General features: G+C 41.3%; 1 protein-coding gene across 2 annotated transcripts; it reads left to right on the top strand.

Annotated features, from left to right (window-relative positions):
* The first annotated feature begins 1,252 nt into the window (after positions 1 to 1,252).
* Positions 1,253 to 25,007, top strand: IFNGR1 (interferon gamma receptor 1). 2 transcript variants are annotated; one of them, XM_043457084.1, is made up of 8 exons: positions 1,253 to 1,428; positions 13,127 to 13,241; positions 13,903 to 14,066; positions 15,488 to 15,660; positions 17,543 to 17,729; positions 21,215 to 21,286; positions 22,022 to 22,149; positions 23,929 to 25,007. In XM_043457084.1, exons 1-8 carry the CDS (start codon positions 1,344 to 1,346, stop codon positions 24,475 to 24,477), a joined length of 1,473 nt encoding a protein of 490 aa, XP_043313019.1. In that variant the 5' UTR covers positions 1,253 to 1,343; the 3' UTR covers positions 24,478 to 25,007. The 2 variants fall into 2 exon arrangements, with proteins under 2 accessions (XP_043313019.1, XP_043313020.1); XM_043457085.1 differs by lacking the exon at positions 21,215 to 21,286 and having other exon boundaries at positions 1,254 to 1,428.
* The last annotated feature ends 927 nt before the right edge of the window (positions 25,008 to 25,934 follow it).

Raw genomic sequence — 25,934 nt, 5'->3', positions numbered from 1 at the left:
AGATCTTATGATGAGAGAATGCTATTTAATAGCTGAAAAGGTAATGTAAGTTCTTTTTCCTCCAAGAATAAAGTAGTTCTTGCCCAAGCCAATTAGATTTGGGCTATGACAGTTTGCACAAACCATTTCACCGGCAAAGCTTCTGGTTCCTCAACTACAAATGCAGGGATTACAGAAGCCATGTAAGGGCTCTTTCTGCCGGAAATTCTCAAATTCCCAGAGGCATTGATGCCAAAGGCTAATACGTGGCAAAGGAAGAATTATGGCTAGGTTGTGGCTTAGAACAAAGTTCTGCAATCCTCAGTTCAGTTCAGTCGCTCAGTCGCGCCCAACTCTTTGCGACCCCATGGACTGCAGCATGCCAGGCCTCCCCGTCCATCACCAACTCCCGGAGTTAACTCAAACTCATGTCCATTGAGTCGGTGATGCCATCCAACCAGCTCACCCTCTGTCGTCCCCTTCTCCTCCCGCCTTCAATCTTTCCCAGCATTAGGGTCTTTCCAAATGAGTCAGTTCTTCGCATCAGATGGCCAAAGTACTGGAGTTTCTAGCAATCCTCAGTTCAGTTCAGTTCAGTCGCTCAGTTGTGTCCCACTCTTTGCGACCCCATGAATCGCAGCACACCAGGCCTCCCTGTCCATCACCAACTCCCAGAGTTTACTCAAACTCATGCCCATCGAGTCGGTGATGCCATCCAGCCATCTCATCCTCTGTCGCCCCCTTCTCCTGCCTCCAATCCCTCCCAGCATCAGGGTCTTTTCGAATGAGTCAGCTCTTCGCATGAGATGGCCAAAGTATCGGAGTTTCAGCTTCAGCATCAGTTCTTTCAATGAACACCCAGGACTGATCCTAGCAATCCTAGAACACTGCAAAAAAGGGGAATATGAATTACAGCAAGTAGTGCCAAGCTTAAAGAACATAACGTTTGGACCCAAGGTGCTCACAAACGGGTGAGCCAAGATCGCCACCACAGACTGCCGTGCCCCAACGCCGACCTGCCACAGAGGCGGACTCTCTTTGACTTCCCGCTGTATTCCAGCTCGCCTACCTCATTCAACCTCCTAGGCCACTCCAGCCTCCCCTCACGAGCCCTCAATTACCCACGCAGGGCGCCCTCCCCGCCCAGGCCCCGCCTCCCGGCCCTGGCCCCGCCTCCCAGCCCGCTGGCCGCCCAGTCCTGGTCTCGGCCTCGCTGTCCGCGCCCCACTTTCCCGTCCACGCCCCGCCTCCCGCTGGAGGGATAGTCCGCGGCGGAGGAAGTGACGTAAGACCTCAGCCCGAGGTCCGCGCGGGTGTATACCCGCGGTGGTGCCTGGGCAGCACCCGCATTAGTCCGAAGCAGCATGGCTCTCCTCTCTTTCCTCGTCCCGGTCTTGCTGGCCAGAAGCTGGGCTGAGATGAGCGCCGCGAATCCGGAGCTATCCTCGGGTACTGTCGCTCGCGGCAGGGCCGCAGGCGGGTGGGGAGGGGAAGGAGGGAGCCCCACCGGCCAGGAAGCCCCGCCCGGGGTGGGGGCCGCGCCCACGTCGGTCCTCGACGCCCGGCGGCTTCGGGTCCTAAGGAGGCGGCCGCCGGGAAGGTGACGCCGAGTCTCCGCGGTTTGCAGCCTTCAGTTCCCTTTTTCTGGCCTCTTCCGCGGTTGCCGAAACAAAACGCGTTCTCTTAATTCGATTTTAAATAAGTGAGTTACCTAGTGAGCAGTGGCACACCGTGGCCCCGAATCCTTAGACCTTCTTTCGCCCGCTGAGAATTATTAAAAGGCAGTTAAGCGGCCGTCTTACGTGCGAGTCTGCAAGTGGTTCGGGGCACGTACTCTCGAGTCCGTCTGTCAGGCAGTAGGTCTCTTGGCAGACCTCAGTTCCTTCTTTATCTCCGCCTGCTTAAAAGAGATTTCCCAGGAAACGTTTTTCTAAAGCTCAGTGTAGTGATAATTAGGAGCTCCGGTGAGATCAGTGAACTCTTTCTGCAAAAGGGGCAAACCTAGATTATCTGAAAGCGGGGCATTCTTGAGCGTTTCCTCTGTATGCGCGGTTAGCAGCTGCCTGGAAGGGGTCAGGGCGACCCCACCTCCTTTACCCTTGGCGAACTCTGGGTCTGCACCTGTGTATGACTTCCTCTGTGACACTTGTTAGATGCGGTGCCTTCATATCCCGCCCTCCTTTGGCTTGCTGTTTAGAAGCCAAGCAAACAAATAGTTGAGTCATTCCTTGGAAGAGACTTTGCGCCATTTGTGTTGGAAATGCAAAAATAACTTCAGTTTTTGCCATCAAGAATCCTGATGGTATAGCTAACAGCTATTGGGCACTGTTGTAAGTTCTTATCACCTCATTTCCCAGACGTCCTGTAAAGTAGATGCTGTTCTATCTCTCATTTATGGATGAGAAATTGAGGCATGGAATCTACTAAATTGCTGCTATTCACTGGGAAGCTTGGCAGTTGGGTTCCAGAGTCCGAAGTACTTAGTTCTGTCCTCTGCCATTACTAGGGCAAATTGGTCACCCATACGGGCAGTTACATCCATTATGATAAGAGCTAGAACTTAACATATAGTTTACTGGAAAGCAAGAGATGGGTGCCTGACTCAGCAGGGGAATCAGGAAAGATTTCACTGAGAAGGTGACCTCAGAGTTGGAGATGGAGGTGCAAAGAGACTTGTGTGTGCAGAGGAAGGGCTCTGATGCAGCAGGTTGAATTTGTGGAATAATTTAAGCATTTTGGGGTTCGATCCCTGGGTCAAGAAGGGAATGGCAACCCAGTCCAGTATTCTTGCCTGGAGAATTCCATGGACAGAGGAGCCTGGCGGGCTACAGTCTGTGGGGTCTCAAAAGAGATACTACTGAGCAACTAAACAACAACAGCAAAATTGTTGTTTAGGAACCAGTTGGTTGGTCGGAACCAATGAATGAAGTGCCTTGTCGTGTGTAACAGCAAAGGACAGAAACACAGCTTCGGCTCACTTCGACAAAAAGAGGAGTTTATTGGCTGAGACAGTCCAAACCAGAGTTAAAACAGAAATGTAGAGGTGTTGGCTGAACCGGAAACTCAAAGTGCCAAGACCCTCCATTTTTTATCACTGACTTTGGCTGTTTGCAGCCTTCTCTACTTGGCAGGAATCATGGATGTTGACAGGCTTTTGGATCTTGACATCTTGCAGCTTCCTCCACCCTGGCAAAACCCCAGAAGAATATTCCGATTTGCCCAGCTTGGGTCAGGTGCCAGCTATGGGAAGGGTACCGTTGCAGGTGGTAACAGTAGGAGAATCCCAGGAGGCAGAGCCATAATGTTGCTGAAAGAAGTACAGGTGCTGAGCCAACGAAATAACAGGCTCACTCTTGCTCAAATCAGTGAGCAGCCATGGGATTATTTTCAGGAGATCGGTGATTTTATCCAGGATCAGATACGCCGTTTAGAAAGACCATTCAACTTAGAGGATAGTTTTTAGATAGATTCAAAGGAGGGAGGCCACATAGGAGGCTGCTACTTAAGTCTGGGAGAAGACAGTGGTAAGTTTAAATGGAAAAGAAGAAATTAGAATACAGAGTCAGCATAACTTGGGGATGACTGGATGTGGGAAGAGAGAAAGACAGTGACTGAGGTTCCTGGCTAGGGCAGAACAAGAAGCCCTTCCTTCTGAGCCTGGAGCCCTCCTGGCCATGGGCCTCTTGTGACTACACAGTCCCTGTATCCTTGATGCCAGCCCTGGGAGGAAGATTGCCTACCTTTCTCCATAGGAAGGTCTGTGGCCGTCTGTACTTTAGGATTGTATAACCACAGGTGTCCGCTACCTTTTTCCAGTTTGTTCTTCCACTCTGGGTATTATCTGAAGAGCAGACCGCTTTAAAACAGGAGTGGGGCTCTTAACTCCCCTTCTCCACTTGATTATTAGCTGTTCATTCTCTGACTTTAGGTAATGCTCTGCGTGTGTTGAGAGTTTTCATTACTTTAGATTCTACATGTATTTCAGAGATGCAGAATACTTAAATCAGTGCATTTCAATTATATTTATTGGAGAGGGTATTAATTGTTTTCATTTTATTCTGATTCATGATTTATATGGGTTTTTGAAAGATCCACATTTTGGTTCTATACAAAAGAAAACCTAAAGAACTCAAGAGAAATAACCCCTTTAAAGACTGAGCTAAGTGGATAATTAATGGCTCCATTTTAATTGGACAAAGAATCAAAATGAAAGATGAGCCAGAATTAAATGAGTTCCTGACAAAAAGGAATCAGTTACTTGTAATTTTCTTATTAAGGGAGTGTCTTTGTTTTAGATTATCCCAATACTAGATATCCATTTCAATCATATCCATTCTAAATAAATAATTTAGTATATTGTTCAGATTTTTGGTGACTGTCTTGTAATTGTGATAGTATAATAAATTAGGCAAAATTACTTGAAGCAAATGATTATGAAACAGAAAACAATTATCTCCAGTTCTGTTTATATTTTTTCCCCACTTTTAGTAAACTATCACAAGAATGCTTACACAGCTTTTATTAATTAAAACCAACGAAACTTTGCACACTGTCAAGTCTTTGAGTAGCTTCTCTAAGCTTTTTTTTTTTTTTGCGCCCCCCCCCCCCCCCCCCCCCGCTCTTTTCGGTAAAAAGATGTAAATGCCTCCCTTCTAGGATGGTTGTGGTGTTTAACTGAGATCATGCATAACAAAGTTGAGCTCATAGCTTGTCCAGTAAATGTTTCATATATGTTGGTAACTCATTCAATTATGCGCGTCATTTTCACAAATATATTTTTTAAATATTGCATTATTTTAGTTGTGAATGAGAAATTGTGTGAGCTTTAAAAACAAGCTCATCCAGATCAGTATGAGAAATTTAAGCTCTGTGACTAACTCCTTCCAACTTTTTCCCAGTCTTCCTAAGACTGAAAAGCCCTGTTTAATTTTTTCTGTTCCTAAACTGCTTCTCAACTTAGAGTGAATCAGCCCAAAAGAGAATTAGTCTTGAGAAATGAGTTCTCTCAGGGACTAGGTGGACCTGGTTCAAATAGAATTTTATTGGCATGCCAAGCAAACCCAACTAGACGAGATGGAATAAACAGGAACAATAATACAGCCCTGCATTTCAGGTCAGAAAAGTGGCTGGGAAGAAGTTTATTGGATAAGCCTTAATTTGGTTGTGGTTTCTGCAAAAGACCTGGGGGGGTTTAGTTCATTACAAATTTAGTGTAAGCCACGATTTGATGGAATCATCTCTTCAGAAAAGTATTTCGTTCACAGCAGTTACATTACTTCTGGGCCCTACATTTTAAGGAAGAGAGAGTGAGTGATAAAACCTGCAGACAGGAGGAAGAGAAGACTGCAGGGACACTAGAGGTCTTGACACAGCTAAGGAACTCTGGAAGGTGAAACAGACCTGAAATATTTTAATGAACTCGCTTGAACCCTTAGTTCTAACACCCTTTTTACGAAGGTACAAGGAAATAATAAACGGAATTTTAAATAGGATAATTTTTCCTTTCGTTTCACAAAGTGATAGATAGGATTCCTTTCAAAGCCCCCCCCCCCAATATTTAAATGTTTCAGTTTTAAAACTTTTATGAACGCTTGAAACACCATGTGCAAGAATTCTTAAATGTCTTTATTCGGCTTAAATTTAAAGGATGGTGCTATCAATATTTGCTAAGAGAAGAAGTTGGAAAGCACTAAGAAAAAAGCTATTTTATCAGCATCGTAAAACCATTCAGTAGATAGATCATAATCATAAATATATTCTGAAAAGAATGCAGAAGTCTTAATGTTTTTCCCTTTTTCTGCCTGGATTTCTCATGCCATTTCTTGTTTTGCTGTGTAAGAAGAAGCCTTTGTGAAAATGTCCATAACCCCACATCTTTAACATGAGGAAGTTGTTAGATATTTTGATAAGTTGCTCACTCAGAAAAGAGTCTGGATGCTTTAAGTTAGAGAGTTTGTTTTTGAGTTGCAGTGTCAGATGACTTTGAATCCTCCAAAACAATTTACTCACTGGCCACTGTCTCCTTGACCTCTTTATGCTTCTCAGCCTGTCCTTCCCCGAGAGAGGTTGTGAGCAGATAGTCGAACGGTGTCTGTGGAGGGCAGAGCTGTGTTTTACATTTAGATGTACACAGCTTTTGGGGCTTTCCAGATGGCTCAGTGGTAAAGAATGCGCCTGCAGTGCAAGAGATGCCGATTTGATCCCTGGGTTGGAAAGATCCCCTGAAGGAGGAAATGGCAACCACTCCCGTATTCTTGCCTAGAATATCCTATGGACAGAGGAGCGTGGTGGGCCACAGTCCATGGGGTCGCAGAGTCAGATATGATTGACCATGCTCACACGCGCTCACACAGTTTTTTTTGTCTTTGAATGCTATTGTGTAAAAATCGGTGAACTGCTGTGACTGTCGGTCTTTCGGTCGAGGCACAGATGCTTTCAGAGGCTTCGGGATGGAGCATAGGAGGCTGCCCGCACCCCTGTAACTGTCCCTGCAGAGGAAATCTGGAGGTGTCTGTAATAGTTTGCTTCCCCCTCCGCTGCCTTTCCCAGCGATGATCATAGAGCTGTCCTAGCTGCTGGTTTAGGGGCTTCAGTGACACCTCTGTTGCCCCATCTAGCGGCAGGGCTTCAGCACGTGCTGAACTTCATTTGTCTTTTCTATCCTTTCCCTTGCTGTTTTTTCGTATCCTTGCTCCTTTTTTCATATCTTATCACCAGGAAACAGTCCATTGTAACCAGATCTCTCCTTTTTATCTGCGTTGTAATTAGAATGTTATGAAAAGTGATTCTTCTCTCGTTTGTTTGGTTTTGTTTAATCTTCAGCTGCTAGTTCTAGAGGAGTTTGGAGAAGCAGATCTTAAAAAAAAGAGCTGAACTTGACTGTGGGTTATATGCAGATAATAATGCTACAAGTAACTTTGAACCCATTTCCAAAAACAACATGTGTTACAGAAAACTTCTGGGCATTTTTAAGAGGTGGGGAAATCTGTAAGATGATCTTATTTCATGAGATACTCCTTTAACTTCACACTCTTGCTATTTCTACACATATTTTTATTGACATAGAGTGCATTTATTATGAATAGAAGTTAGCTGTAAGCCTCAATTATTTTAAGCTGATTATGTAGTCATTTAAACTTTAGGTTACAAAATTCTGAAACTTAAGGAGAAAACTACTCATGTCTACTTTATCATGTGATTTTGGCAAAGATGACAAAAGCAGATGTCTGATCACCACATGGTTTCTCTTCTGGTAGCATTAAAACCACAGGTTACATCCTTTGATGTAAATATTCAAAAGTCTCTTCTATAATCTAGTAGTAATTTCTGTGTTTTAGAATCCATTGAAACCTGTTTTCCTACTACCTGTCTTGATTGCTTTGAAATCTGTGATTTAAGTCTTTGTCCTAGTCTAATCATGCCATGCTTTTACTTAAATTTTGGGAAATATTTGATTCACTCTAAAGACAAATGCAACAGAAGTCTACTGCTGTTTGTATTTCATAATGTATGATTCAGTAACCTCTTCTTAAATATAAATGCACTGTTTTATATTCTAGTATATAGTTTATTTCTATATGCCTTTTCCTCAAATGCAGAAACTAATTTCAGATTGGGTACATACATATTCCTACTGGGAATAATTTTTTAACAGGAACTTAAAAGGAAGTGAAGGACTTGTCTTTACTGGAAACTGTGAGAGGATCCTTGTTACATAGTGGCAGGAAATTTACCACCACCATCACCTTTAATAGCAGGGAAAGTGGGAAGTGTGCCTGGTGAGCCCAGTGACCTAGCAGAGGAAGTTTCCAGGCAGATTGAAGGTGCCGTGTCGTGTCTTTTTATTTCTTACTGTAAAGTACAAGATTAGAGAGAGTAATCAAGAGAAGGACTGTTAAAAGCAACCAGTACCTGATGGTTTGTAAATTCTCAGCTACTAACTGCAGTCACGAAATTAAAAGACACTTGCTCCTTGGAAGAAAAGCTATGACAAACCTAAGCAGTGTATTAAAAAGCAGAGACATCGCTTTGCCGACAAAGGTCAATATAGTCAAGGCTGTGGTTTCTCCAGCAGTCATGTATGGATGCGAGAGTTGGACCATAAAGAAGGCTGAGCACCAAAGAATTGATGCTTTTGAAGTGTGATGTTGGAGAAGACTCTTGAGAGTCCCTTGGACTGAAAGGAGATCAAACCAGTCAATCCTAAAGGAAATCAACCCTGAATTTTCTTTGGGAGGACTGATGCTGAAGCTTCAATACGTTGGCCACCTGATGTGAGGAGCAGACTCATTGGAAAAGACCCTGATGCTGGGACAGATTGAAGGCAAAGGAGAGGGGGGTGACAGGATGAGATGGTTGGATGGCATCACCAACAATGGACCTGAGGTTTGAGCAAACTCAGGGAGATAGTGAAGGACAGGAAAGCCTGGAGTGCTGTAGTCCATGGAGTCACAAAAAGTTGGACACAACTTTGAGACTGAACAAAAGCAGCAAAAGATGTTAAAATTAAGAAATGGCATCTGAGGGATGTTCTGATTTATTATGAGTTTTCTTAGCATTAGGTTTCTTATGTAGTTGCAAAATTATGTGTGTGATTGATATTTGATATTAATGTTGAATTGACCCTAGAGGGGGATGCCTTTATTTCCTTCTCAACCATAGAGCATAAGCTGTTTGAGACAGGCTGCTTCATGAAGTTGAGGTGTGAACACACCGTGGAAGAAGGAGCCCAGCTGAGGAGGGCTCAGGCCACCCTGCTGTGTATGGCCACGGGAACTCGACTAACACCAGGGCTAAATCTGGCAAGTCCAGTGCTTCCTGACTACCTGTAAGAAAATTGCTTAGAGAACCAGCGATGATAGGTACCAAGAGCCATCAACGTTATTCCAGAAAGGAAAAGTAGAAAAATGCTGTCTGATCACTGGCTACAGGTCAGAGGGCATGTTGAGTATTTGAACATGAGACATCTTTCCAACTTCATAATCTCAACCTTTAGGTACAAATTGTTCTGCTACTTTGGTGAATAATATGGAAGTTAGAGATTTCGGCAGACACCAAGGCTATTTGCTGAGCAGGAAGTGTAAAACGTATTAGTTTATTAAAAGAAATTGTTCGCCTTTTGTTTTTTATTGAAGTATAGTTCATTTTCAGTATTAGTTTCAGGTGTATAACAGTGATTCAGTATTTTTAAATTATACTCCATTTAAAGTCATTAATATCAACTATATTCCTTGTGCTGTACAGTGTATTCTTGTAGCTTATTTATTTTAGACATAGTAGTTTGTGCCTCTTGGTCCCCTACTCCTCTTTTACTCCTACCACACCACTGGTAACCACTGGTTTGTTCTCTGTATTTGTGACCCTGTTTCTTTTTTGATACAGTCATCCATTTGTTTTTAGATTGCACATATAAGTGATAATATACAGTGTTTGTCTTTCTGTGACTTTTTTCACTAACCATAATACAGTTTAGATCCAAACATGTTGCTGCAAATGGCAAAATCTCATGCATTTTTTGTGACTGAGTAATATTCCACTATGTATGTGTGTATATGTGTGTGTGTGTGTGTATATTATAGATACACAAACACCGTATCTTCTTTACGCATTCATCCATTGATGGGCACTTGAGTTGCTTCCATATATTGGCTTTTGTAAATAATGATGCTGTGAGCATTGGAGTACCTGTATCTTTTCAAGTTAGTGTTTTTGTTTTCTTCAGATATATGTATATATCGAGGAGTGCAATTGTTGGACCATACGGTAGTTCTGTCTTTAGTTTTTGAGGAACTTTCATACGGTTCTCCATAGTGGCTGCACTGATTTACATTCCCTCCAACAGTGTGTACTAGAGTTTCCTTTTCCCCACATGCTTGCCAACATTTGTTATTTATAGACTTCGATGATAGCCATTCTGACAGGTGTGGGGTGGTTTTGTATTCCATTCTTTATTTAAATTAATTTTCCTCCTAAATAAAAATGATTCCTAAAATTATGATAAGGCAGGGTTTCTCAGTGTTTAGCACTGATGGTGTTTTGGGCTGCCAAAATGTGGAGGGCTGTCTTGTGTATTACAGGATATCAGCAACATCCCCAGCTTTTATCCCTTAGATGCGAGTAAAACCCCACCACCATGCCGTTAAGAGAACTGAACTGTCTCTAGACAGTGCCATATATCCCTAGGGGACATATCACCTCTTGTGGAAAACCACTGATATAAAGGGAAAAATAATGAAAAAGAGGGTGGGGGGTATGGCAATAGAATCACACTGTCCTTGAATGCTTCCTAGGTGGCTGAGCAGTAAAGAATCTGCCTGCCAGTACAGGAGACATGGGTTTGACCCCTGGGTCAGGAAGATCCCCTGGAGGAGGAAATGACAACCGACTCCAGGATTCTTGCCTGGAGAATCCCATGGACAGAGGAGCCTGAAGGGCTACAGCCCATGTGGTTGCAAAAAGTCAGACGTGACTTAGTGACTAAGCATGCAGGCACACACTGTATTTTTTTACCTAAATAACTCTTGATCTGTGTTCTGCTCTGAAACAATAATGCAGGTGCTAAATAATTGTAAATTAAGACAGTGTACCAGTTTGGCTTCAAATATTGGAATTTTTGTTTTGGGAAAAAATATAGTAGGTGTTTTCTTCAACAGTAAGCAAATATCCTATGTATGTAAAATTAACACCTCGCTTGACAGGTGAGGGATTCTGAAACAACTCTTTAGTAATATAGCAAGAAAAGAACCCAGATTTCTTAAGGTCCAACCCAGGGAATATATTTCTTATTAGAACAGTCTACTCGGTATAAAGCTACTGGGTATAGGGCTTCCCTACTGGCTCAGTGGTGACAAATCCTCCGGCACAGAAGATGCGGGTTTGATCCCTGGGTCAGGAAGATCCCCTGGAGGAGGAACTGGCAACCCACTCCAGTATTGCCTGAAAAATCCCATGGACAGAGGAGTCTGGCGGACTGCGGTCTATGGGGTCACAAAAAGTCAGACACAACTTAGCAAATAAACAGTAAACAATTTGGTATAAATCTAAGTGATTATCATTATTATCTGGAATACATTTTTAAAAAGTGTAAACTTTTGGCTCTCTTTGAGGTTTTTAGGGTGACAAATTATGTTTGGAAGCCACTGCACCTGACCACATTGCTATTCATTTATTTATTTTAGCTGTACAAGCAAATCATGTTTGGTGGGGTTTTCTAGATAGGTAAGATTGAATGCTGTTACATTTCAGGTCATATTGCTAACACTGTACCTTCATGTTTGTTCACAAAGACAGGCAAGAAAGGAGGGAGAGAGAGAGAGAAAAGGAGGAAGGGAGGTGTGTGTTCAGTTTGCTGTGGGGTGGTGGACAATAACCATTTACACCCAGCAGGGGAAAAAATGGCAGCTTTTAATAACTAGATAATGGTTGTGGTAGAGTTTGGTTATAAGATGTTAAAGTAACTTCTGCCTATTTTCTTGTGTGACACTTGCACATCTTACCAACAGACATTTTCTAAAATGGTTTAAAAGAGCAAAGGCAGGAGGAAATATAGGGTATGTTTTGAAAAAAGTCCTGTACCCCTCAGAGAGCAAAATGCTGATGAAACTGGAATGCTTGATGGCCCTGTCAGGCAGCCGTTCGGTATCTATCACTGTGCTGGAGAGAAGGCAGTGAAGGTGTGTAACAGTGCTGAGTGGGGGGCTGAGAGCCCAGGGAGCACTTCAGAGTGAAAGTGACCCTCCCACTTGGGGCCGGTTCTTCTCTAGACATTGAATACAATCTTTGGTACCAGATATAGAAAATTCTAGTGATTAAACAAATTGAGGGTTAGTATTGCAGTGCAGTTATAATTGTGCAATTACTGATAAAAACTCCTAAAACATTCTAGGAATGTGTTGCTCATACTATATTACTATTTTTTTTAAGTCAATTGTGTTTTATTTCTACTGTGGTAAAATATGTGTAATGTAAAATTTGCCATTTTACTTATTATAAGCGTGCAGTCCAGTAGCATTAAGTACATTAACATTGTTGTAGAGCCAGCACTCCATCTCTAGAACTTTTCATGATCCCATATTGAAACTGTGTACCCATTAAACATTAACTCCCCATTGTCTTTTACCCCCCGCCCCGCCGCCCACCCCTGATAACCACCATTCTAGTCTCTGTCTCAATGTATTTGATTATTTTGTATGCTTCATTTTAGTGGAATCATACAGTATTTGTCCTTTTGTATTTGACTTATTTTGATTAGCATAAAGTCTTGAAGGATCATCCACATTGCAACAGGTATCAGAATCGTTGTGTCCCTTTGTAAGGCTGAGTAACATTCCATTATATGTATATGCCACATTTTTTATTGTGGTACTAACACTTAACATGAGATCTACACTCATAACAAAATTTTAAATACGGCAATTGTTGTTGTTCAGTCACTAAGTCGTGTACAACTCTTTTCAACCCCATGGACTGCATGCAGCACGCCAAGCTTAGCTGTCCTTCACTACCTTCTGGAGTTTGCTCAAACTCATGTCCATTGAGTCGGTGATGCCATCCAACCATCTCATCCTCTGCCCCTCCCTTCTCCTGCCTTCAGTCTTTCCCAGCATCAGAGTTTTTTCCAGTGAATCAGCTCTTCACATCAGATGGCTGAAGTATTGGAGCTTCAGCTTCAGCATCAGTCCTTTCAATGAATATTCAGGACTGATTTCCTGTAGGCTTGACTGGTTTAATCTTTCTGCTGTCCAAGGGACTCTCAAGAGTCTTCCTATAAGTAAACAATACAGTTTTGTTAATTATAGGCACAAGGGTATACAGCAGATATCTAGAACTTACTAATCTTGTATGCCTACTTTTATACCCATTGGACACCAGTTCCACATTTCCCCTTCCCTCCACCCCCTGGTAACCACCATTGTTCATACTATATTTGTGTGTCCCTTATATCACAATGTTGGTTCAGTAATTTAAAATGAATTAGAATGCTTCTGTACATTCTTCAATAAAATTAATTTTTAGAAATACTTAACTTAAATAAATTTACTATCCTGGTGAAATCTTCAAGTGCACATTTGGCTTCTTACATTAAGGTTTTGTAATGTTAATGTTTGTTGCTCACTATGATCTTTCTTACTTTTTGCATCTCTTGTAGTGCCACCACCAACCAATGTTACAATACAAGCCTACAACTTGAACACTGTTATATTTTGGGGCTACCCTATTACGCTACAGAGGCCTATGTTTACCGTACAAGTGATGAACTATGGGTGAGTGTCACTTTTATCTTTTTATATTCTTTTTGCCTAGGTCCTTGCACATCTCATAACTGATTCTTCCATCATCATTCCTTCCCATGTGGCAGAACTTCCTGAACTGCTTAACGACTTCCAGATGTAATAAGGATGCAAATTAGTTCTTTTCAGAATATTTCCTGCCTCTTCGTTGTTCTTCCTGTCAGATTTAAGGTAGAGGAGTAGGACTAACTTCTGACATGTTAAGGCATGACGAATGAAGCTTACAGTTCTGTTAAAAACAGCCAAGTCATCTTACTTCCTATAGTGTATGTATGAAGTAGAAAGAAAAATTTCAACAAAATTTTTGACAAGTGTCAGGAGTTATTATAATATGTTGGATTCTATAAGTTATGACTGTTAAATGGACTCTGCATTTGTTTAAAGAACAGATTTTTTTAAAATTACATGCGGAATGTGGTTTATAGAGGCCTTATTATGAATTGAGCCTCTTTATTGTAAATGACTTTATAGATCTTCTAATCAAAGAGTAAATATTTCCCACTTTATCTCGCTTCTTCCTCCTGTCCTTACTCATCTCTGTCTGCCAGCTCCATGCCGTGAATGAACAGCAAGGCACAGACAAAGACGGTTTATGTGTTAACAGTAAAAGTTACCTTTGTGTTCTTTATTTTAGGGACGGGAAATGGATTGATGCCTGCAATACTTCCAATCATTCTTGTAATATCTTTTCTATAATTAATGATCCATCAAGTTCTCTCTGGGCTAGAGTTAAGGCCAGGGTTGGACAAGAAGAATCTGTCTATGCACAGTCCAAAGAATTTATTTTATGCAGAGAAGGTGAGTAGAATGTATACATGTCTGAATTTTAATTTCATTTGTGTCTTCTGTATATATTTGCTTTTATAAGCAGTTGCTAAAAATTACCACAATGCCCTCAGGAACATTTGGAGGAATTTAGGGAGTTCCTGTCTTCTCTTCGCCCAAGCCCCACAGAATAGGGCTGAGAGGTGCCCGTCACTTTGCCCTTCTCAACCGTTACACTCCCACCCCACGCAGGTATGGATCCGTGCTGTCCATTTGATCGCCACACCGCTTCCCCTCTGTCTTCTGTCATTTCCTCCCCAGGTTCCGTTCACTGAGGACTGTGAGAACTGCTCTCAGTCTTCCCCTCAAGGCCTCTGGCAATGCAACACATTAAATTTAACATTTTTAATTTAACACATTAAAAATGTTACAGCTCTATAATCTCTTCAATCACAGTGATTTTTCAGTTCTTCATGCTTCTGACATCCCATTCCCATGATCTGCCTGATCTTCGTTGTCACCTCAAGCTCCAGACTCTTCAGCGCCCATTCTTCTTTCCTGGCTCACATCCTACCCTGTAGCTCTCATATCGCCGCCCATGGGTAAGAGAAGTCTGTAGTCAGCTGGTTCCTTCCCAGTCTTGTAGCTCTTTAATGCCTCGCCTTCTAGCTTCTCTTTCTTCCTTGTTGAGCTTCCATGCTTCATGACTTCAACCACTGCCTGAGTTCTGCTCCTTCCTTTTGGTTTGTGCTTACTTCATCTCTTCTAGAAGCCCTGCCTCTACCTGTCCTTGAAGTAGTTTCATTCCCCAGAGTCCACGCTTCTCCTGATAATTATACTATCTGTTATGTCAGATTTTTCCCACACAGATTTATCAAGGTCATACTATGTGCCAGAAAGTATGCTAGGCCCTAAAAACAGACATAGTAGGTATGCAGTAAATATGTGAAGAATAGATAAATGGTTCACCTACAAAGTTCCAGACATCAAAGACATAATAATAAACATTATGGAATCCGTGAATAGCTAGTTCTGATTTTCGTAGTAAAAATTAAATGTATTTTGCAAACTTGTATGGAGTCTTCATGCCACGTGTCCATAGGCACTGGAAATACAAAAAGTTTTGATGAGGATTCAAAGATAATTACAATGCCTTTTCTGAAATGTGTTTTAATAAGCATGTTCTGTTTTCTGTTTAATAATTTTTAATCTACAGAATCAAAGATAAAGGAAAGATAACTTCATAGAGCTTCTTTTATGTCAAGATTCATTAAGGACAGTTAAAATATATTCTAGGTGTTTGTGGAATGATTTAAATGCAGTCCTGCTTTAGATCAATAGCAACAAAAAGAGTAGGTTGGTGGATTGAGTTTGGTACTGTTAGGTAATATGCTGTGGATCACAGTTCCAAGGCTGATACAAATTGTACTTCTTTTTTGTTCTCCACCCCCCAGGGAAAGTTGGACCACCTAAACTGGGTATCAGAAAGAAAGAAAACCAAATCATTGTTGATATATTTCACCCTTTAATTACTGTAAATGGAAAAGAGCCAGAAGCTATGTATGATGATGAAAATGCTTGTTACACATTCACATACACTGTATTTGTGAGCGTCAATGGAAGTGAGGTATGTGTTTCTATCTCATCTTTTTCTACATTGAAATTTTCCTGTTGTTTGCGTAAGTTGTTTTATATGTGGTAAGATGAAAGTAGAATGTTTATGGACATTCAGTCACGACTCATGGCTCATCAGTTTTAGTAAGAAAAAAAGAAATATATGTTGAAGGGAATCCGTACTGGAGTTAATCTTTAACACTGGCCCGGTGAAAACATTTTAAGTTTTTTCTTTGCCTCTTTTAACAGTGTGGTTCTAATCTAGACTATTATCCTGTGTATCTCCATTTCTCCACTGGTAAGGTGAGGATAGCTTTAATCCTTCCTTCCGCATTGGTAGTGACGTGAAGTAATACGAAGCTCTCGTTGGAATCCCTGTCTTTGAAAGAAGCAGCTACCAGGACTCCTGTAGGACATGATTACACCCCGGCACTGATGTGCAGACCCACTTTGACTAGAATTTTCCTGTCCCGGCCCCTCTCCACGGCACTGCCGGTCCTTCCTTAACCGAGTTTGTCAAGCACATGCCTGCTGCCTTTTAGGCCCTCGGAGCGGCAAGGCGGGCCGGGCGGCGGGGCGGGGCAGTAGTGATTTCCAGCGGGCGGCTGGGCCTCACGGGGAAGCGTTACTGGAGCCGGGCCTCGGGGAGTTAGGAGGTGAGCTCCTGGGTGTCCGCGGGAGTGTTTCAGGCAGGGCCTGGCAGAGGCGCCCAGGCCCGTGACGGGGCGGCACGGCTGGGCAGCGCGCTGGGGCAGCGGGCGTTGGAGGGCTCGCTGGGGGCCGCTGCTCTTGAGGCGGCGGAGGGATCTGACTCCTTACCGAGTCGTCGTGCCTCGTGGAGAGATGTTAGGAGAAGGACACCTGATTGAGGTTGTGAGGCATCACTGTGGTTGCCCGCTGAGTTGTCTTTCTGAAGTGCGTATCTGACCACATTACTTCACTGCTTAAAACCCTTTAACAAGTCCCACTAGGTAGAAAATCATGTCTAAGTTCTCTTCCGTGGCACGGCCCCCTTGCCTTCATGCCGTGGCCTCTTGCGTCCTTTCCGCTGCGTGTCCCCCCTGCCTTCAGCTTCGTTTTCGCGTGTGCTCTGCCGACCTGCTTGCTGTTCTTAGTCTCCTGCGGGTACCTTGCTCTCTGGCAGAACGCCCTTCTCCACCTTGGAGAATTTCTGTTTGTTCTTCAGTGTTCGGCTGGCAAACCAGCTCCGCTTCGAAGTCTTTTCTGACCCCATGGACTGTTTCCCCTTCTGTGGTCTGGTTAGTCCTCATTTCCTAGAGTGGGGCTCTCTCCTACAGTCCTCACCCTTCACTTACATTTCTTTCCGGTGTCTCTTGTACACTCTATCATGAGTTACTGGAAGTCAGGCACCACTTCTTACCTTTGTGTCCTCAGCCATAGCACAGTGATCCGGGCACGGTGGCTGGTTGAATGAATAATAAGCTCCCAGAGATCGCTTCAGTCCCGTCCATGTGTTACTGCTGAGAGGTGCTCCGGCAGGATGCCTGGGTTATTCTTCCTATGAGATGCTCATCTCTCTCACCAGTTAAGTTTCAGGCACTATAGAAATAGGACCAGTGAGCATTTGTTGGTTTGACAGCTAACACTGAACATTCCTGCTATTTGAGCTTTTATATTCATAATCTATATTTTAACTTTTAAATTTATGATCTCTCTAAAGAACATTTTAACGGATTTATGGCATCATGCATCATGCTGTGTTGAAGTAACAGATTGACTTACTGTTTGAATATCAACACTATTTTTAGACATGTCAGCACTCATCATGTCTATGTTTTTCTTGGAATGTTCGACCAGGATAAGTATGGTGATTTTTTTTTTTTCCCCAAATTAAAAGGTGCCATGCATTTTCTTTGTTTTCTTCTTCTGTCCAGACCACAGATAAAATGTACACAAAGGAAGAGGATTGTAACGAGACTCAATGCTTCTTAAACATTCCTGTGTCCTCGCTGAATTCTAAGTACTGTGTTTCAGCAGAAGGAGTCTCAGAATCATGGGATGTTACAACTGAGAAGTCTGAGGAACTTTGTATTACCTTTTCTGATGATAGCAACACAGAAGGTAAGTTGTTTCCATTTTTTCCTAAATATAGGGTTTAGGTTTAGTCACTAAGTAGTGTTTGATTCCTTTGGGACCCTGTGGACTGAAGCCCAGCAGGCTCCTCTGTCCATGGGATTTCCCAGGCAAGAACACTGAAGTGGACATTCTCCAGGGGATATTCCCGACCCTGGGATCTAATACACATCTCCTGCATTGGCAGGTGCATTCTTTACCACTGAGTCAGCAGGGAAACCCAGTATAAGGAGTGATCACTAAAATGGTAATGTGAAAAAAGTTGATTTTTAATTTCAGTACATCTCTGCTCTTTTCAAAAAATATTTAGTAGTTCCATTCCTCAAAAGTTTAAAATTAAAAATAAGGCCATTTTTCAGTCTTAAAAGATATGGAACAACCAATTTAGAAAGCCTTGTGATGACCTTTGACCCAGGAAAGAAAAAATGTAACACATAAAGCTGTGTGCATAAATTTCTGCATTTCAGGATTATGGGTAAGGACATACATCAGTTTGTTACTTTAATATAGCAGGATGTTATATATTCATTAAAATATTCTTCCTGGGGACAGTAAGTTTATAAACTAAAAAGCAGGAATGTGCACTGACTAAAATTGTGTTACCTGTGAACTGGACAACCACTGAAAATTAACATCTAAAAATAAAGATTGGTTTAAATCGTAGATTATGGGTCATTTTTATAACACATTTTTAAAATAAATGTTTTCATTTTATTATTATTTTCTTTAACAAGCATTCTCATTTGGCAGGTACCTTAACAAAACTTGGGGCTTATTTTGATGTTACAAAATTTAAATGTTCATTATAGATAATCTTTAAAGTATAAAAAGCCAGAAGGAAAGAAAAGCTGTAGTTTGGCCATCCAAATGAATACTGTTACTCACCGTTTGGTGGGGTTTTTTCCATCCTATTTTTTCTTTTTCTTTGTAGCCATGATCATACTATAGTACAAATACATCACAGTATATGAGGCTTCCCAGGTGACTCAGTGGTAAAGAATCTGCCTGCTAGTACAGAAGACACAGGAGACGTGGGTTTGGCCCTGGGTCAGGAAGATCTTTTGGAGTAGGAAATGGCAACCCACTCCAGTATTCTTGGCTGGAAAATCCCATGGACAGAGGAGCTTGGTGGACTATATAGTCCGTGGGGTCACAAAGAGTTGGACACAACAGATGCACACATGCTAAGCATATGCTATAAATATTTTTTCATTTTATTTTACATACTTTATTAATAGTATTTTTAATATCTTTAAAACATTTTATTATGAAGATCATATTTGAAGTGAAGTGAAGTGAAAGTCACTCAGTCGTGTCCAACTCTTTGCGAACCCATGGCCTATACAGTCTGTGGAATTCTCCAGGCCAGAATAGTGGAGTGGGTAGCCTTTCCCTTCCCCAGGGGATCTTCCCAACCCAGGTATCTAACCCAGGTCTCCCACATTGCAGGCATATTCTTTACCAGCTGAGCCACAAGGGAAGCCCAAAGATCATATTTAATGTTTCTCAGTTTTTGGATTACCTTGTCAGTTTGTTTTTATAAATCATACTTTGATGACTGTCTTTGGGTGGGTGGGTGTGTGTGTGTGTGTGTGTGTATTTTACGTTGTTCAAGTGTTTTTAGAATATATTTCCTAGGTTAAAAATGTACAAAAAATGTTGCAAATTTCTTTTCAAAGAATGAAAATCTAGCCTGAAGAATCAGACCAAACACTGAATGAATACTGAAAACTTTTAGGCCATCATGTGAGGATTTCAAATAGATAACTTAAAATGATGCAGTGCATTTAATATCTGTTTGTGTTACGCTGTTTTGAGTAAGAAAATGCATAAAATTTGAAGTAATGCAAATACCCCAGATTTATTTTAAGAAAGAGAAATCCTGAGTCACACACCGGACTGACAGGTGGTGCCCAGTGGCACCTCCGTGGCTCATACGCAGGCAGCCTTCTCTGCCTGTCTGCGCCAGTGCTTCTGAGCAGGGAGCTGTGTTGCTTATGTGGTTATTTTATCTTTTCCTATTGTAAAAAATGTTTTCGTGTCCTCTAACGGGTGTGATACAGGCATGTATTTTAGTAACTTCCAGAGTTACTCTTTTTAGTTTCTTGTTGGAGTATGACTGCTGTTAGTTTCTGCGGTACAACATGGAATGAGCCACGTGTGTGCATATATCCGCCCCCCACCCTGCCCCCGTCCCGCCCAGGCAGGTCATCACAGGGCATCAGGCTGAGCTTCCTGTGCCGTATGGCAGGTTCCCACCGGCTGTCTGTTTCACACATGGCCTGTGTATGCCAGTCCGACTCTCCCAGTCTGTCCCACCCGCTCCCCTCCACGTCCGCATGTCTGTTCTCCACGTCTTCATCTCTCTTCCTACTGTGGAAATAGGTTCATCTGTACCATTTTTCTAGATCCCACATACATGCGTTAACATACAATCCTTGTTGTTCTGACTGCACTCTACATGACACATTCTAGTTCCATCCACATCTCTACAAATTACCCAAGTTCATTCCTTTTTTATGGCCGAGTAATATTCCATTGTAACTGCTTACCACATCTTTATCCATTCCTCTGTTGATGGACATATAGATTGTTCCTGTGTCCTGGCTATTGTAAATAGTGCTGCAGTCAACATTGGGGTACACATGTCCTTTTTTTAAATTTTTTTGTTTTTTTTAATTGAAGGATAATTGCTGTATGGAATTTTGTTGTTTTCCGCCCAACCTCAGCATGAATCAGCCACAGGTATACCTAAGTCCCCTCCCTCTTGAACCTCTCCCCCGTCTCCCTCCCCATCACACCCGTCTGGGTTGATACGGAGCCCCTGTTTGAGTTTCCTGAGCCATACAGCAAATACCCACTGGCTCTCTATTTTACATACGGCAATATAAGTTTCCATGTTACTCTGTCCATACGTCTCACTTTTGAATTACGGTCTTTCAGGGTATATGCCCAGTAGTGGAATCGCTGGGTTGTATGGTAGTTCTGTTTTTAAGGAACCTCCATACTGTTTGCCACAGTAACTGTATCGGTTAACATTCCCACCAACAGTGCAAGAGGGTTCCCTTTTCTCCACGTGCTCCCCAGCATTTATTGTTTGAGAATTTTTTGATGATGGCCATTCTCACTGGTGCGAGGTGATAACCTCATTGTAGTTTTGATTTACATTTCTCTTACAATTAGTGATGTTGAGCATCTTTTCTTGTGCTCTTGACCACCTGTATGTCTTTGGAGAAATGTCTGTTTAGGTCTTCCACCCATTTTTTGATTGAGCTGTTTTGGTTTTTTTTTTAGATTTTGAGTTCCATGAGCTGTTTATATATTTTAGAGATTAATCCTTTTTCCTTTGCTTTGCAAATATTTTGTGCCTTTCTATCTTTCTGTCTTGTTTATGGTTTCCTTTGCCATACAGAAGCTTTTAAGTTTCATTAGGTCCCATGTGTTTATTTTTGTTTCTATTTTCATTACTCTAGGAGATGGGTCAAAAAAGATCTTGCTGTCAGAGTTATTATTTCAAAGAAGTAACTTTGGAATAGAAATTAAAGGTAATAAAATGCTGTGAAGGATGGCAAACACCACCACAGCATGTAGAGCACTGTTAATTTGAAGAGAGGACCGGAAAAAAAAATTGAAGATTGTGCTGTGAAAATACAAAACAGCATCAGAGAAAAATATGCAGTCGTGATTACAGGTGTTTATACTCGGAAACAAACCTTCCCTGTTTTATATTGTTATTTATATCTGGTTTACATTCAAAGGGACTTTATTCATGTACAGCTTGCCTGTATCTGTATGTGTTTGTGTCCATCTGTGTATTTTATTAAGTTTTTGTAATCTTTAACTAAATAATAAAATGTAACAATTCAGAAGAGTGGGACTAAAAGACATTCAGTTTGTTTTAAGAGTTACAGACATTGCCAGAGTTTATTTCTAAAGAGATATATTTAAATTTTTTTTGTTCTTTTTGCCTTTTCAACTGAGAGAAACACCCTGTATTGGGGGCTGTAAGGAAATTGTTATGAGAAAGTCATTTTAGCCACACTGTATGACAGTATAGTTGCAGAAAGTTTAGAATCTGAAAGCTGGGAAGAATCCCATGTTGATACCTTGGACAGGTACTTAATTTTTTACTCATGTCTTCTGACTTCTGTGTCAGTGTTCTTTAAAACTCTGACCATGTTAATTACCGGATATGTAAATCCACTGCGACTCTAACTATTTGATGGATCTAGCACTGTTTGATTACAATTCTAATTTGTGATTTTTTTCCCTTTTCGTAGATCCTGTTTGGATTCCTATTGTTGCTGCTTTAGTTCTCTTTCTTGTATTTGCTCTGGTAGTTGCATGTTGTATCTTTAAGAAGCTGAATCCAATTAAGCCAGAAGGCACCAAGTTACCCAAATCCTTGGTAATATATTTAGATATTTTTTCCTTTATTTATTTATAGTTGGCTCTTGAACAACATGGATTTGCACTACACAGGGCCACGTCAGTATTTTTTTTAGTGAATATATTGGAAATTTTTTTGGAGATTAGTGACAGTTTGAAAAAAACTCACCATATAGCCTAGAAGTATTGAAAAACTTAAGTGAAAAAATGTATAAAATGCATGTAAATATAATACACAGGGTATGTGTTAATCGACCATTTATGTTATTGGTAGGTTCTGGCCAATAGCAGACTCTTAGTAGTTAAGTTTTTAGAGTCAAAAGTCACATGTAGATTTTCTGACTGCAAGAGAGGCTCAATGCGCCTCACCCTTGTATTGCTCAAGGGTGAACTGGATCCTAAAATGTTAATTTAAACCTTTTCGATAATTCTTTGAATTTGTTTTTTAAAGTAGAATGATGCTCAGCTGCTCACCTATCATAAATCACTCAATCTCCCACATACCCAAAACCACTTATTTTTTTAACTATGCACCGGGTGCTTTTTTATGTGAGGGACAGAGGCATAGTTAGGCCTAAGTGTTCAGGAGCTTAAAGTCAAGTGGGAAAAGATACGGACTCAGTGGTTCTCCAGTGCGATCTGAGGTTCGAAGATCGAGCTTTAGGTACATGCCAGTGAGGACTTGGCCCATCTTTGCGGGGTTGGGTTAGTCATGGCTTCTCCAGGGGCAGTTATAGCTAAGCAGTCTTGAGAGGCAGAGAGGAGTTCATCCGGTGTGTGCTGAGGCCCACTGTCAGTAAGCTGTGGCTTTCGAAAACCTGTGAATACAGAAATGCTTCATGGTAATTGAAGTGTAGAAGGAAAGATGACCAACAGTGAGTCTAAACTAGAAGGTTGACATTTCAATGCCTAACATTTAAAAGTATGATGAAAAGAACATTTAAAGGTGTCAGAATGATAACTATTTAAGTCAAATATGACAGGAATCATACCTGTGATATGTAAAGGGCATGTTTAAATTTGTTATGGAAACACTGTCTTTAAGTAGAGGGGATAAGAATTGTCAACAGTTAGCAGACAATTCACATATGAATTATTAACTACTAGTGGTTAAGCACAAATGAAGCTAGCAGTATGCTATTTTACACCTACTAGAGAAGGAAAAATAAACCTGAATATCCATTAGTCCCTTGTAATAAAAGTAGTGTATGCTGGCAAAAAAAGAAATTTTAGCCCTGAGGAGTTGATACGTATGCATTGGGTGTACAAAGTAGCAGCATCCTAAGCATGCCACACTCTAAAAAATTAATCCTTAAAAAGATAGTTTCATAATAAAAAGATGTATAAAAATAGTAACTTCAGCATGTTCTATAAATGGTAAAAGTTCGAACACCTTAACACTTAGTATTAGATAAATGATTTCATCGTCAGTATAAAATTATTGACCCTATGAAAATTGGACTATAAAGACAAATGGTGAAACATTACATAGAATAAGTAACTGTACTCTTACTACAAATGTAATGTGCGTGCTTGTCTAAGGTAGCACACAAAAAGCAACATATGTTGGTGAGATAGTGACTTTCTAAAAACTTGTTTTTAATCTTAATGGTGTTTCCATTAAAAAGAAAGAAAAGGCAATTATCAGACTCTAGTCCACTGTTATCCTAAATATGCCAATGAGTGATACACTTAGTTACCCTCTACCCCTTTTAGACCTTTTTTTAAATTTTTTTTTGAGGATAAGCACTAACTTTAATAATTTATTATTTTTAATCACTGATTTCTCTTCCCTTAGCTGTCTGTGGTGAAAAATGCCTCTTCAGAGGCAAGATTGGACTCAAAAGTTATATCACCCATCACCTACCAGCCAATTACCGTAGAAAATGAGCAGCTGTCCCCAGGGACCATTTCAAGCGTGCACACTGAGGACGATCCTGGAAAAGTGGAACACGGAGACCTTTCTAGTGAAGTGGAAGTGGTGACCATTGAGGAAAATATTTCTGACTTGGTCCCGTGTAGCCCTCTGACCCCAGAGAGGGAGGGTTCTATCCACGCAAACAGCAGCCAGTCTGAGCCCTGCAGCATCACTCTGAATGCCTATCACTCCAGAAATGGCTCTGATAGCGGCCTGGTGGTGTCGGACAACTGCTCCAGCTCAGAGTTTCCCCCAAGTAATAAAACTGAAGTGAAGACTGAAGGACAAGACTTCCTAACGCTGAGAAACACCACCACCTCCTTTGGTTATGATAAACCACATGTGTTAGTGGACCTGCTTGTGGATGAAGGTGGTAAAGAGTCCTTGATTGGTTATAGACTTACAGCAGACTCCAGAGAGTTTTCATGAGATCAACCAAGGTCACAGACTGGGAAGGATCTGCTTTTCCTGAGGAGCTTTTCTACTTATATTCCGTGAACAGATCCATGATTTCAGAAATTGCGCCATCTTGATAGAAATCAGATGGAGTGTCATGGTTTAGATAAAAGTGTAAACAGCCTGTTTGGACTTGTCACTTTTGGTCTGAAAACTGCAGTCTCTTTAAAAAAGAAAAAGCCATTGTCACATGTGAACCTTTGCATCTACATGTTAATAGTAAACATAAGCCTGCTTCCTATAGGTGTTAACTCCGGGGTCCTTTCTAACCACTTTGGGAGATGATAAGAATTGTTTTTCTTTTCGTGCCTCAGCATGGTATTTGTTTTTGGAAGTCTATGTATATACTTTCAGGAGAAAAACGCACTTAAAATTGCATTGAAATCAATAGTATTAAATAGAATGTATAAGTAAAAACATGTATGTATATTTTTATGAAATGTTATAGGGATTTTTTTAATAACTTTTTAAATAACTTTAAAATTCATTTTTGTTTTCATTTATTCTGAGATGTGTTTTATTCATTCGCTTGTTTCTATCCATTAATATTATAGAATCATTTTCTAATTATTCATATCTTTAAAACGATCCTAAAAATAGCCTAATCTTTAAAAATGGTCCTTTTGTATCTATATCTTAATATTTAGCAATCAGTGTGCAGAACACGCACAAGGAAAACCAAAAGTTTATATTACACAGAAGTTTGGGGAATTACTAAGAGGATAGGAATTTTAAGACTCAAATTAATTAACTCACCCCCAAAAATGTTAAATGCAAATTACATGAGTAAGTTAACAAGCCATGGAAAAAGCATATTTCTTCTCACCTGAAAGTGCAAATTAGGTTGTGGAGGGCTCCCTGCCTCACCCAGCTCAGGCCTCTGCTCACGAGTCACCTGCTGAGGCAGGCCCTCCCCACCTCCACTGGCGGCAGCACCTCGCCGCCAGGCTCTCACCCTGCCCCCTGCTGACCCTTGCCTGAGAAAGCAAGTCGTGTGTCTGCCTCCACATGTAGATGCTAGGATGTCGGCTCTCTTGAGAGGAAGAATTTTCTAATCCCCTGTCATATTTCCAGAATTTAGTGTTGTAGCCACGCGTTCTGGGAAACAAACTCATTCAGAAGGACAATGCAGATAGTGGAGTGCAGTTTATTACATCGGCGGGCCCAAGGCACAGTCTCCTCTTAGCCAAGGACCCCAACCAGCATTTGTGAAAATCTTTTATACCCCATGTGTACATGTCCAAACCCACCACCCCAAATTGCTTGAGAGTTACATAAACTAAGGAAGGGTAAATAAAATCCCAATAACCCCATCACTCATGTGCCATGTGCTCAGACAGTTAAACAATTAGCCAATAATCAATAAGCCCGAGGTTACACTCCAATAGGTACAGAAAAATTTATGGCCTGTCTGGAGGAAGGGGTGATTA

This window comes from Cervus canadensis, chromosome 33, assembly GCF_019320065.1.
Source record: "Cervus canadensis isolate Bull #8, Minnesota chromosome 33, ASM1932006v1, whole genome shotgun sequence".
NCBI lineage: Eukaryota > Metazoa > Chordata > Mammalia > Artiodactyla > Cervidae > Cervus > Cervus canadensis.
Note: the sequence above shows the minus strand (reverse complement) of the source record. Positions and strands in the feature narration are given on the sequence as shown.